This window comes from Megalobrama amblycephala, linkage group LG3 (genome assembly GCF_018812025.1).
Source record: "Megalobrama amblycephala isolate DHTTF-2021 linkage group LG3, ASM1881202v1, whole genome shotgun sequence".
Classification (NCBI taxonomy): Eukaryota; Metazoa; Chordata; class Actinopteri; order Cypriniformes; family Xenocyprididae; genus Megalobrama; species Megalobrama amblycephala.
In genome coordinates this window covers 62,099,025-62,111,861 of record NC_063046.1, presented here as the reverse complement: position 1 = coordinate 62,111,861, position 12,837 = coordinate 62,099,025, and the positions used below count along the sequence as shown (strand labels likewise).

Sequence of the window (12,837 nt, the reverse complement as noted above, 5' to 3'; positions counted from 1 at the left end):
TCTTCAGCTCATACTCACTGTTTCCCGTTCATTCTCATTATAAAGCTTGGATCCGTCAGGATATTTATTAATATCTCTGATTGTGTTCATCAGAAAGAAGAAAGTCATATATACCTAGGATGGCTTGAGGGTGAGTAAAGCTTGGGCTAATTTTCATCTTAATGTGAACTAATCCTAGAGAGAAATTGATTAAACTTATATCTCTCAATTTCTTACACAACAACTCTCTTTCCTCGGTAAACGAGCTGCACTGATGAAAAATATTCTGTGATGAAGTAAACACCACAGAAAAAACAAATGTAATTTCTACATGATAGATTTAGTTTAACGATATAAAATAAGAGTAAAACCTACTCAACTTTTCTGATAGTGTTCCCATAATGGACCAGTTCTTTTTTTTTTTTTTTTTGCTGTTTTCCAGCCTTATTTACACTGTTTTATCATTGCTTTGTTGTTAGACTTTTGAGAATGAATGTCATTTTGAGTAGAAAACAAAGTAATTAAGTAAAAATTAGCGATGGGAGTTATGGGATGGTTGATACCTGTAACTATGGGAGACTCAAACAGGGGATCCAAATGCAGCGGTTTATTAAAAGTGAGCGTGGTCGTACAAGCAGGGTCAAACAGGAACAAACAGGAGCAATAAAGAACAGGCAGAGTCGTAGTCAGGATACAGGCAAAGGATCGAGGCAGGCAGCAATGGGTCGTGAAACAGGAATCAGGCAGAAACAGTAACAAACAGGCAGACAGGGAAATAACGCTTAGAAATGTAACACAAGGTAAAACAAGACTTCGCGATCCAGTGAAGTGTGAGTGAGTCCTTTATAGTCCCGGTAGTGTGCTAAGCTGTATGTGGCAACAGGTGATTGGTGTAGAGTGAACATGTGACCGGCAGGGAGGATTGTGGGAAATGTAGTCCGGGAACTGATGGTGATCGTGACAATACCGGAGCTCAACACAGTTTATCGTATCACACACTGTACTGATGCTTGTATCGAAATGACAATACTGCGTGATTGATGACGTTTGAAGCTTCGAACGTCATGCAGTATCGGAAAGTCAGAACCGCTGATTTGAAAAAAAAATTGGCGCTTCACCTGATGCATAAAAAGAAAATGCATTTAATCATGTTTTATTGCTGGGATCTCATAGACCCCGAACAGAACATAAGGGTTAAACAGCTCATCCCAAATATTTTTTTCAACTACTCACGTCAATTATATCACATCATTGTATATTTTATATTATTGATCAATATGTGAATCTGTTGACCAGGCTACACATGACAAGAGTTGTGGTCACATTATTTGTCATAAACTAATTTAGATGAGATTAGATCAGATTAGATAGAACTTTATTGATCCAAGACAATCATGCTCCAATCAAGGCTTTTTTGGTAAGTTGTACTGTATATTTTAACATACCTTTAGATGTTCATTCATGTTTATTTCGCGCTGTAACTGGTATTAAAGCGGAGGAGAGGATGATCACATGCTTCTCTTTAACTGAGGCGCTAAAGCGATCTGTCATTAAACAGCGCCAAAACTGTATTTATTTTTTGAATCTCATAATAAGATGGATGTCATTTGAAATCTGAGACTTTTCTTCATATCAAAAGTCACAAAGCACAAAGATTATTTTGATTTATTGGATGGGAGGCGCTACATATTCTGCTCATTCATCAACTTAAAACAGACTAGACTAATCGATTCTTGGGATTTAAGAATCCATATCATAAAAATGAGAATCGATTAAAATCAAGAAATCAATATTTTTTTACCCAGCCCTAGTTCCAAGCATGCCAAACCGATACTAAACTTGACGTTTAAACACTGCTGATCGGTCAGAGAGAATCATCAGTGCCAGCATCAGTGGATTTGAAACATGGGAGATTTGAATAGTCTGTAACAGCCACCGCAGTGCATTTGTTCGCGTGATTTTTTCAAACGACTCTCTAAACAATGGCCGTATCGTGGTCAGTAGACAAGGAGCGCATCCGCGGCAGTAGAGGCGGCACAAATATAACGGTCAGTCTATCCCACCCACTTGAAGCGGTACTAAACTGCAGTGGAAAACCAAACCGAAAGTAAAGCAAGCCGAACGGTGCCAAGCCGAACCGAGTCAAGTGGTACCGCACGCAGTGGAAAAAGGGCCATAAGGCAACAAACTGGCACACGGGCTGCGTTTCACTCTACTTTTAGACACACACTCGCGAACTCCCCTAAGCACTTCCCCTCGGGGGAATCCCTGCCACCATATTTAAGTGCGTTCAACTTCGTGAAGTGGAAAAGGCAAGTTTATTTGTACATTAAGAATACAGCAAGACAAGCTATTAAACCCTTTTATAAATGCCATTTATCATGTTCAGTGACACTTTAAATAAGTAAATACTCAGTAAAACTACAAATATTGTTTTAAGTAGGCCTAAATAAAAGTCTTACGATCCAAGTTATAATTTGTGGCCCCTTGCATTTCATTATGTTAAAATGTGGCCCTCTTGGCCTCCGAACTTGAGTACCTCTGCTCTAGAGTATGATAATGGAGTTATTTTGACATTTAACCACATTTTACTTGTAGCTACCTTGTTTTTAATATTTTATATTTAATATAAATATATTAACAGTATATCCATATATAATATTTGTATTTATTTATTTATTTATTTTAAACAGCCCAAGCATACATACAGGCCCATAGAATGATGATCTGTAATGAATCAGCTCCATATCAGATTCCAAGTGATCAAGGGCATATGGGAGGCCAAAAGGGCCAAAATGTGTGAAACTGACGTGTAAACATGTAATTACGTCTTAACACGTAATTTACGAGAATATTTTTGGTGCGCCAAAAAAATTAAAATATCTAACGACTTATATAGTGATGGCCGATTTCAAAACACTGCTTCAGGAAGATTCGGAACATTATGAATCAGTGTGTCGAATCAGCGGTTCGGAGCGCCAAAGTCACATGATTTCAGCAGTTTGGCGGTTTGACACACGATCCGAATCATGATTTGACACACTGATTCATAATGCTCCAAAGCTTCCTGAAGCAGTGTTTTGTATTTTTATATTGACTATATAAGTCATTATCTTGTTTTTTTGGCGTACCAAAAATATTCTCGTGGCTTTATAATATTAATATTGAACCACTGTACTCACATGAACTGATTTAAATATGTTTTAAATATGTTTTACTGATTTAAATATAGTACATTAATGGATCTTGAGAGAGGAAATGTCATTGCTGGCTATGCAGGCCTCACTGAGCCATCGGATTTCATCAAAAATATCTTAATTTGTGTTCTGAACATTAATGAAGGTCTTACGGATGTGGAACGACATGAGGGAGAGTAATTAATGACATTTTTTACATTTTTGGGTGAACTAACCCTTTAACAGTTCTACAATTAAAATAGGGAATATATTTGGCTGCTGCTGTATACTGGATTTTTTGACCCATCTGTATACATTTGAATATAGTTAAAAGTATTGATCCGCTACTATTTCTTCAGGTATACACCTTTCCATTTATTTTAAAGTGTAACTGGAGATCTACCATTGGCATTTGGAACCATATAGATATACATAGCCTAATAAAGCCTAGATGTCTTACGGCGGAGTCTCTAACGTCATCACCGGCGGCCATCTTGTCACAGGCAAGCTTTCTGTTGGGCTCTGTGGTACCCAGTGTTGGTCACGTTGCTTTAAAAAAGTAATTAGTTATAGTTACTAGTTACTTCTCACAAATAGTAACGGAGTTAGTAACTGAGTTACATCATTATAAAAGTAACTAATTACCAGGGAAAGTAACTATTGCGTTACTTTAAAAAAAAAAAAAAATATGCCAAATAAATTGAATGCCCCCAATATTACATATAAGTCTAAGAATAAATTATTCTTGATGCGACTCCTGACTCATGATCCGCTCTTGCTCACGACATGAAATTTCTCTGTACTGTGTTGGTAGCCATTAAAGAAAACGTAGTTTCATATTTATGTTTAAATAGTCCTATGTTATATTTTAAATCCATTTATTCGATTATGAAAAGTTAGTGAACAGCATGAGTAAGATGCATCATAAGATGCGCAAATATATAAGTTTTGCTTTGTAGAAAGCCTTTCTTTAAAGTGAATTTCGTTTTGTAAAAATTGTATCTTAATTTTAATCAATGTTTCATCTACAAATTGCTTGGATTTAATATATAACAAGCAAATATAGCAGACAATAAAATCATGACATGGAGGCGCGGGCGCGATCACTGGCGCGTGAACTGGAGTGCGTCTCATAGGCTAAATGAACCGAAACTCAGAGGCTGCTTGCCTCGCAGACATGAGAAATATATCTATAGAATGCTTGAAATATCTACTTTAACGAAAATGAAGTTATTAAAAACGAAAAGAAAGAGGCTACTCTGATTATGTAGCCTAATCCGAATGAAATGTGCATTTTGCGCGTCCATATGAGCAGATGATCAGCAATGAGAATCAGCAATGTCAACTTCATCTTTGCAGCCGACACTGATTCAGAAAACATTACTTTATTAATAAACAATTAAAATGTCTCCTTGCTGTTTTTTGTCACACTCATAATCATTACTTTTGCCGGTTCTTTATGGCAATTATGCGTGCCATTGAGTGCTATATAGCCTTTATTATGTAAACGCTCCTTATTATGGTTTATTCTCTCCAGTATTTAAGAAATTAAATTAATATAAATGTGATTAGTCAACTAATAGCTTAAATGAAGAACTACTAGTCGACTAGAAAAAAACTCATTTCACATATTTTCGATCAAGCATCAAAAAGGGTATTCTGGTTTGAGCTCGCGCTTCGCGCGCATGCTCTGACAGACACACACACAGCGCATCATACATTATTATCAGTTTAAAATTATATTTGTGTATGACTAACCGCAGCACACACCAGAGAAAAAAACTTTGCAGCTCCTATGGCTGAGAGAGAGCTTACTCGGATGAAAACCGCTTCAGTGAGCTCAATTATAGTAACGCGGCATTTTTTTGGTCAGTAACGGTAACGGCGTTGTAACGGGAGAAAAAGTAATTCGTTTGATTACTCGTTACTGAAAAAAGTAACGGCGTTAGTAACGCCGTTTATTTATAACGCCGTTATTCCCATCACTGGTGGTACCTAATGTAAGGTTCGTGATCTGCACAAACACAAATACTCTTATCTCGCTGAAATCTTGACGGATTTTCAAATGGTTTGGTTTCTTACACAAACGTTATTAACGTGGCTATAATTCTGGATGCTAGAACATGTTGAAATTGCAGCTTTTCTTTTCGAAAAATGACTTAATCCTGCAGCATAGCTGTGTATCACGGCTACTTGCCCAAGTTATCGAGGCTGAGACCCTAATCAAGCTGTTCAGTTATATAGGTTTTGCTGACACCAATAACGATTTTATGACAACTTCTAATCTTTTGTCTAAATGACAATCTTTGTGGATGTGGTTGTAGTTATTAGCTGGCTAAGAGCAAGAAGTTTTGAGTGAGACCTAGTGGTTACAGTTTAGCTGCTACCCAGCAATTTTACATCAGTGGGAGAGGCAGAATTGCTCTTTCTTTTCAATATAACTTAAGCTGCACATTATTTCCAGTCGGTTTGATTTGTTAAAAACATCTTACATTATGATACAGGAAATTGTTGGCTTTATTGGAGAAGATGCCAGACTTTGTGCAGTCTATATGGCCCAACCCTGAAAAAGTTAAAATAAACATGTAATAATTCAAATTATTTTATTATAATAGTAATATTCATATTATAAAAGTGTGTGTATATATATATATATATATATATATATATATATATATATATATATATCTCATGTTGCCATTCTGTACACTGAGTTTTAGTAGCCTATATATTGATCCTTGTGTGTGTGTGTGTATATTCATTGCACCTATCTGTTCTGTTCAATGTTATTTTCATATGGAAGTCCAAGGTTATAATTATTCATAAGTATACAGTGTCATAAGTACATCTCTGACGTTTATAACAAACCAAACTGTGACAAGATGGCCGCCAGGTGCGGTCGTCGACCTCCATTGGCCAGCAGCGCGGATGAGACATCTAGCCTTTATTATGTATATCTATGTTTGGAACAGCCAAGGGGGTATTATTGGTATTGCTACCATTGAGCTTAATTTATGTCATTAATTCCTTGCTTCTTGGCATCCAAAACTACTGTAATTTATATTCTCATGTTCCAAACATTTTTTAATACATCTTTAACTGGATGGGTTTCTGAACACCAGTATGCCATCTTTAACTTTTGCTCTAAAGGCAACTCTGCCATTTCCACCTGCATCGCTGAAACAGTCGAGATGTTCTAAATGCCCCACTTGCTATTCTTAGTGCTTGAGATTGAATACTTACTTCTTTAATATTGACACTGATGCTGAACCACATATTATGCTGCCATAATCAATCACATTGCACAATACACTCTTTTCAATGCATGTCGGGTTGCACCCTTTTTTTAATTCCCTTTTTACATCTATCTATTACTTTCTTTATATGTGATACAAAGGTTAGTTTTGAGTCCATCTATACTCCAAGGAACCTAATTTCTGTTACCTGCTCTAACATTTGATCATAAATCTTTAGTTTAATGTTTGGTGATTTCTTCTTTTTTGAGAAACATTTCACTTTAGTTTTTTCTACCGACAATCTAAAACTCCACATATTTATCCATTTTTCCACTTCGTTAACTGCTTTCTGCATACTTCTTTCCACATATACTACATTTCTTCCCCTTTTCCACAAGGCACCATCATCTGCACATAAAGATTTACCAAATCCTTGTCCAATCATTGAAAATATGTCATTTATCATAAATAAAATTGGGCTGCACACACTTCCCATTATCTGTTGAGTAAGTCCTAGAAAAGCTTGTTCCGACTCTTACTTGAATGGTCATATTCATCAGAAAATCCATAATCCAATTATACATTTTTCCTTTTATACCCATCTTGTCTAATTTAACAAAGTCCCTCTTTCCAAAGCGTATCGTAAGCCTTCTCCACGTCAAACAACACACTAACACCTCCTTATTCGCTATTGCCTTTCTGATTTCAGATTCTAGACATATTATTGAATCCATTGTGTTACGCCCTTTTCTAAACCACTCTGATATGAACATGTTCGATTTTCTTTTCTATTACATAATTTGACCGGCTAATTATCATTCTCTCCATTACTTTGCATAAGTTTGATGTTAAAAAAAAAAATGGCCTATAATATTAATTTGATGCTTTTGAATGATCCTGTCCTGGCTTTCCAAATGGAATTATCACTCCATATTTCCAAGAGGAAGGGAGTTTTAACCCTCTAGGCGCAATATGAGATCAATGAGGAAAAAAATTATTTGTGTTGTTTTTCCTGCTTAAAATTGGACACTTTAACAAAATAATAAACATTTTCAAAATTGTATTAATTTATTTATTTTTTATAAGTGTACCACAATGGAAAAAATTAAACATTTGGCATTTTCATGTAGAAAAAAGAAATATATTTATTGAAAACATTAATTTCTTTAACTAGACACTTAAACAAACAAATTAATTTAGTTTTTAATGTATTAAAAGTTTCATATTTAATAAAAAGTAACATTTTATATCCAGCTGTTGCCCTCAGGCAACATTGTACCATAGTGGAACACAAGTATTACCAAACCATCATATCTTTATGTTATTATATCAAGTTATCGTATCCATATTCATCCTCATCTCCATCTTCTCACTCTCTCCCTGATGGATTGTCACTATGATTTCATCTTCCTCATCACAGTATGACACTCATCCTCACCTTCATCAACTGGCTTTACTACGTGTGTTTTATACCTCTTTAAAGTGCTATAGAAAATGTGCGGATCATAATATATGCAGATATAGTATGTGAATTACTATTCTCATAAGTGCATTACAAAATCATGTGAAAATGCCAACATATTTAGATAATTCTCACTCTTTTCCTTACAAATATGATACATTTGTATTGAAATCTATTATGGCTGTATGGCCTTATGCGATTCCATTATGGTACAATGTTGCCTTGAGGAAACACACAGTTTTTTGTTATTTTCTCTAAAACGTTTGATGATATATAATGTAAAGTTCTTAAAAATACTTCTTTACTTGCCAGTGAAGGTGACTCATGTTTTTTGAAGGGTGATAAAAATGCTTACAAACAAGTGAAAAAAGCACTTATCAATGGAGAAAATATGGAGTCATGTGACGTGCACATGTGCTGAAACAGGACACAAAATGGACCCCTGCTGGTCATGTTTTGGTCTTTTTTGCACTTTTATTGATTAGTATTTGAGTTATTCTGTCCTGAGATACGTTTGATCAATCAATTGGTGCCTTATTTTATTAAAAACAAACTAAAATAGACCATGTTGTCTGGAGGGAACAACACCTACCATAGAGGGTTAAGAATGGGATTAAATCACGTGCTCTGGATATATTTGAGGGAAGGGGCGTGTTGCGCCATGTGACATGACGCTGGTTTCTGTCAGGTCCTGTAAGCAAGTGTAAAAGTCCTCCTTGTAACGCTGAATTATCATTTATTCGTCATCATCGTCTGATAGAGTTCAGTGATCATGTCTGGAAGAGGCAAAGGCGGGAAAGGGCTCGGGAAAGGAGGCGCGAAGCGTCACCGTAAAGTTCTGCGCGATAACATCCAGGGAATCACCAAACCCGCCATTCGTCGTCTGGCTCGCCGCGGCGGCGTCAAGCGCATCTCCGGGCTGATCTACGAGGAGACCCGCGGTGTGTTGAAGGTGTTTCTGGAGAACGTGATCCGCGATGCCGTCACCTACACCGAGCACGCCAAGAGAAAGACCGTCACCGCCATGGATGTTGTGTACGCGCTGAAGCGACAGGGACGAACCTTGTACGGCTTCGGAGGATAAACACCTGAAACCAGGAGAAACTACACAAACCCAACGGCTCTTTTAAGAGCCACACACTCTGACACACAAAGAGCTGATCAGATCATACTGATTCATGTGTTATTCAGATATAATGAAACGCTTCTGAGTAAAACATGAAAATATGAAAGTCATCTGAAAAAAATTAGTGTCTTTTTTTTAATAGTTACTTTAATGTTATGAGTCTGATTGCATTTAGAACTGAGTCTATTTCTCTTTTAAGATTAAAATTTATAACCAGAATGTTTTGTTTTTTGTATCAAACACATTTCTCTGAGATTAAGGTCTAGTTTCACAGACAAGGTTTAGACTAAGATTTTAAATTAGGACTTTTAATTAGCTTATTTAAATGTCTTAGAAAAAAACATTCCTGTTGAGAAAAACAATGACACTGACATATTTTAAGACAGGACAGCACAAGTTTCTTTAGTTCAAGTGAAACTGCGGGTAATTGTCTAATTTATGTCACATGACATAATTTATTCCTGTAGACTTTGCTTTGAATTAAAGTGGTTTACAAAATAAAGACAAAATCTAAATATGACCAGCAAATGGGCCTTTGTTTAAGAGACTTTTTTAATCATTCTTCTCTCAGATTCTCTCAATCTATATGGAGTTTCAAACACAATCCTGCAGAATATTTGTCTTTTCACAATCCGATTAAAACGAAAATAAAGAGCGGGAAATGAAACAAAGGAAACTGGGGGGAGGGGTGTCACTCAAACTGTTGGTGGTGGGCGGGGCTATCATTTTATTGATTGGCTCTCAGTCAGCGCGTGATGCTTTGATTTGTCCAGTGAAACAAGAGTTTGTGGGTGTGGCCTATGAAAACAGGCAATCAGGTGATCCCGTCTCTCTGTGTAAATTAGCATATGGTAGAGAATAAAAGCCTCTGTGTCGCTCGTGAGTCACATTGATTCGTCAGTTCTGCGATCATTCAGCATCATGCCTGAACCAGCCAAGTCCGCGCCTAAGAAGGGCTCCAAGAAGGCCGTCACGAAGACCGCCGGTAAGGGAGGAAAGAAGCGCAGAAAGTCCAGGAAGGAGAGCTACGCCATCTACGTGTACAAAGTGCTGAAGCAGGTTCATCCTGACACCGGCATCTCCTCCAAGGCGATGGGCATCATGAACTCTTTCGTCAACGACATCTTCGAGCGCATCGCCGGTGAGGCGTCTCGTCTCGCTCACTACAACAAGCGCTCCACCATCACGTCGAGAGAGATCCAGACCGCCGTGCGTCTGCTGCTGCCCGGTGAGCTGGCCAAACACGCCGTGTCTGAGGGCACCAAGGCCGTCACCAAGTACACCAGCTCCAAGTAGAGTCCTCGAGACTCCCACACACCCAAAGGCTCTTTTAAGAGCCACCCATATACTCACACAAAAGAGATTCTGATGTTTTTTTTTTTTTTCCCTTTTCTGCAATGGAGAGTGTGTAGATATTTTTTTCAAGCAGATAAATATTTGCTGGATTTAGAAAAAAAAAGAAAAGGAAAAAAGTCAATCTTTCTGAAACTAACTTATAAAATTGTTTGGCTTTGTGCAACAAATATTTACAGAGTTTATAGTGTTTTAAGTCAGATTTATTTCTCAAAACATCTATATTACTCTAGAATAAGGTCACATTTGTTTACCATCTAATAGATTCACTAGCAAACTAATGAGCTATATATATATATATATATATATATATAAAATATTATTATTTTTATTTTTTTTACAGCTTTTATTAATCTTTGTTAATAGGAATGTTCATGTTCTCAGTGCATTAATGTCAACTTTTGATCTTCAAAATGTGTCGGTATATACTGGGATATACATTAAGATTAATAATAAATGCTGTTTAAATAAATTATTCTTTGTTAGTTTGTGTTAATATATAACTAATGTTAACAAATTAAACCTTATTGTAAGTGTTACCAAAGTATCTGTAACTCTCATTTACTGGAGCTACTGATGTTTATTTCCTAATACAATATTATTAGAACTATATTAAGATATTGTAAGATATTTATACTCTTTATCTGGTCCCTTACTGACTCCATCAAATAAATGTAGTCCAATTGTCTTCCCTGAATATTAATGTAGATCATTTTTCTGTTCATTATAATTAGGCCTGTATTATATTTACAGTATGTTTTGGGGTCAGTAGTTTTCTTTCAGCAAGGATCTATTGAATTGATTCAACAGTAAGTGTAATAGGTGCCATGAAATCAAAATTAACAATTCTTATTTATTTTTTTTATGGAATATTGTATTTATTATCAATTTAACTGTGCATTTTTATTATTATTATTATTTATTTATTTATTTTTAATCCATGTGCCCTTGTGATCTTTAATCAGAAACGTTAACCTCCCCTTCCCCTCAAAACGACTCATCGTCTCTTCCTGTCACATGCTATGGTGAGAGGGCGGAGCTATCTGTAACTGCCAGATGTATGCAGTGACATCAGGGGTAAATGCTGTCGCTGGGGTAAGCTGATGCTTCAATTTATAGATATCAATTCATTAACCACCACTGATGCCAGTCATTGGGCTCTACAGTACCATTAAACACTGAAAGGATATTATGAAATCATTACTCTTTGGACATGGCAAACACATTTATTTTTTAATGAATGACTTAACCTGATGGAGCTCAGTCAGTCAGGCTCTGTGTCCACTGGAGCTGAGCGTTCATTAAGCCGAGCATCACACCCAACTTGTGCATTAGCGTGAGGCTCAACTTCCACAGAGCTCTAGATTGCATGTGCAGGGTCATGTTTCAGGCTGAAGAATAAGAGGAATAATAATGAGGCATTTATATAGTGCTTTACTATGTACTATTGTACACCCAAAGTGCTTTACAGTCATATCAAGTATTTCTCCTCACCGCACACACTGGCTATAGAGGAGAGAGAGAGTGATAGAGCCAGTTCAGGGATTATTAGGAGTCCATGATTGGTACACTAAAGCAGGCTCTTCTTGACCCTGAATCACCCGTATTTCAAGCCAGGGTTGCCAGGTCTGCGTTTTTATTTTCATTTTTTGCTACATCAAATTTGTAGCGCCTCCCGTCCAATAATTGCAAAAAGCTTTGTGCTTTGTTACTTCTGATGAGAATAAAAGTTTCAGTTTTCAAATTATGTCTATTTTATCATGAAATTCAAACAATAAATGGCGTTTTGACACTCTTACAGTTTTTCTCGATTGCTTAAAAACATTTCTTGAAACTATGCCTCATATTCTCAAAACAGTAAACACAAATCCATAACGTCTCACTCAATTCCCCAAACATCCTATTTTCAGATCAAAATGAAGCTCTACACTCAAAACCATTCACTCTTGCTGAAAAACCACACTTTGCCCTCAGACATCACACACAAGCCCTCAAAAACACACACACTACAACATAGTCTTACACACTGCAGCGATCAATTCAAAACAATACTACAAATAACAGTAATAAGTTGAGTTGCTTGTGGTTCTCCCCCTCAAGGAACTTTTCACACGATGAACACATGTATACATGTATACAACAAACAACAACAAAAAATATTCTGCCCCAGCATCACATCTTTGGTCCGGGACAGGCCAGGGAATCACATCAACATCACAGGCTCTACAGGCCCTATCCAAGCAGCGGGGAAAAACCCTCTTGATCCACTCCTGGCACTCATCAACTGAAATGTCTCGTCAGGCTTCTTCCATTCCATCGTCTCTGTGTCCTACGAAGTACTGATTACTGTAACTGTAACACATCCTTTTTACAAAATGGAAGCAGACAGAAACTCTATCTGTATGTAAGGCAGTTTGATGCACGTGTTGTAACTCAGAAATTACAGTAGAGTACACTGAGGTACACCTCCTGTTTCCCTCCCTGAAGCTTCTTATGATCGAGGCG

General features: G+C 36.8%; 2 protein-coding genes across 2 annotated transcripts; both read left to right on the top strand.

Moving 5' to 3' along the window:
* The first annotated feature begins 8,576 nt into the window (after window positions 1-8,576).
* Window positions 8,577-9,089, top strand: LOC125265917 (histone H4). The gene has a single exon (XM_048186481.1). The coding sequence runs from the start codon at window positions 8,626-8,628 to the stop codon at window positions 8,935-8,937; it is 312 nt and encodes a 103-aa protein (XP_048042438.1). The 5' UTR covers window positions 8,577-8,625; the 3' UTR covers window positions 8,938-9,089.
* A 759-nt stretch (window positions 9,090-9,848) lies between these two features.
* Window positions 9,849-10,315, top strand: LOC125265912 (histone H2B-like). The gene has a single exon (XM_048186476.1). It carries the CDS (start codon window positions 9,901-9,903, stop codon window positions 10,273-10,275), a length of 375 nt encoding a protein of 124 aa, XP_048042433.1. The 5' UTR covers window positions 9,849-9,900; the 3' UTR covers window positions 10,276-10,315.
* The last annotated feature ends 2,522 nt before the right edge of the window (window positions 10,316-12,837 follow it).

Bases quoted from the DNA above. Each gene is read 5' to 3' on its own strand.
- LOC125265917 (XM_048186481.1), top strand. From the start codon at position 8,626: ATGTCTGGAAGAGGCAAAGGCGGGAAAGGGCTCGGGAAAGGAGGCGCG.
- LOC125265912 (XM_048186476.1), top strand. From the start codon at position 9,901: ATGCCTGAACCAGCCAAGTCCGCGCCTAAGAAGGGCTCCAAGAAGGCC.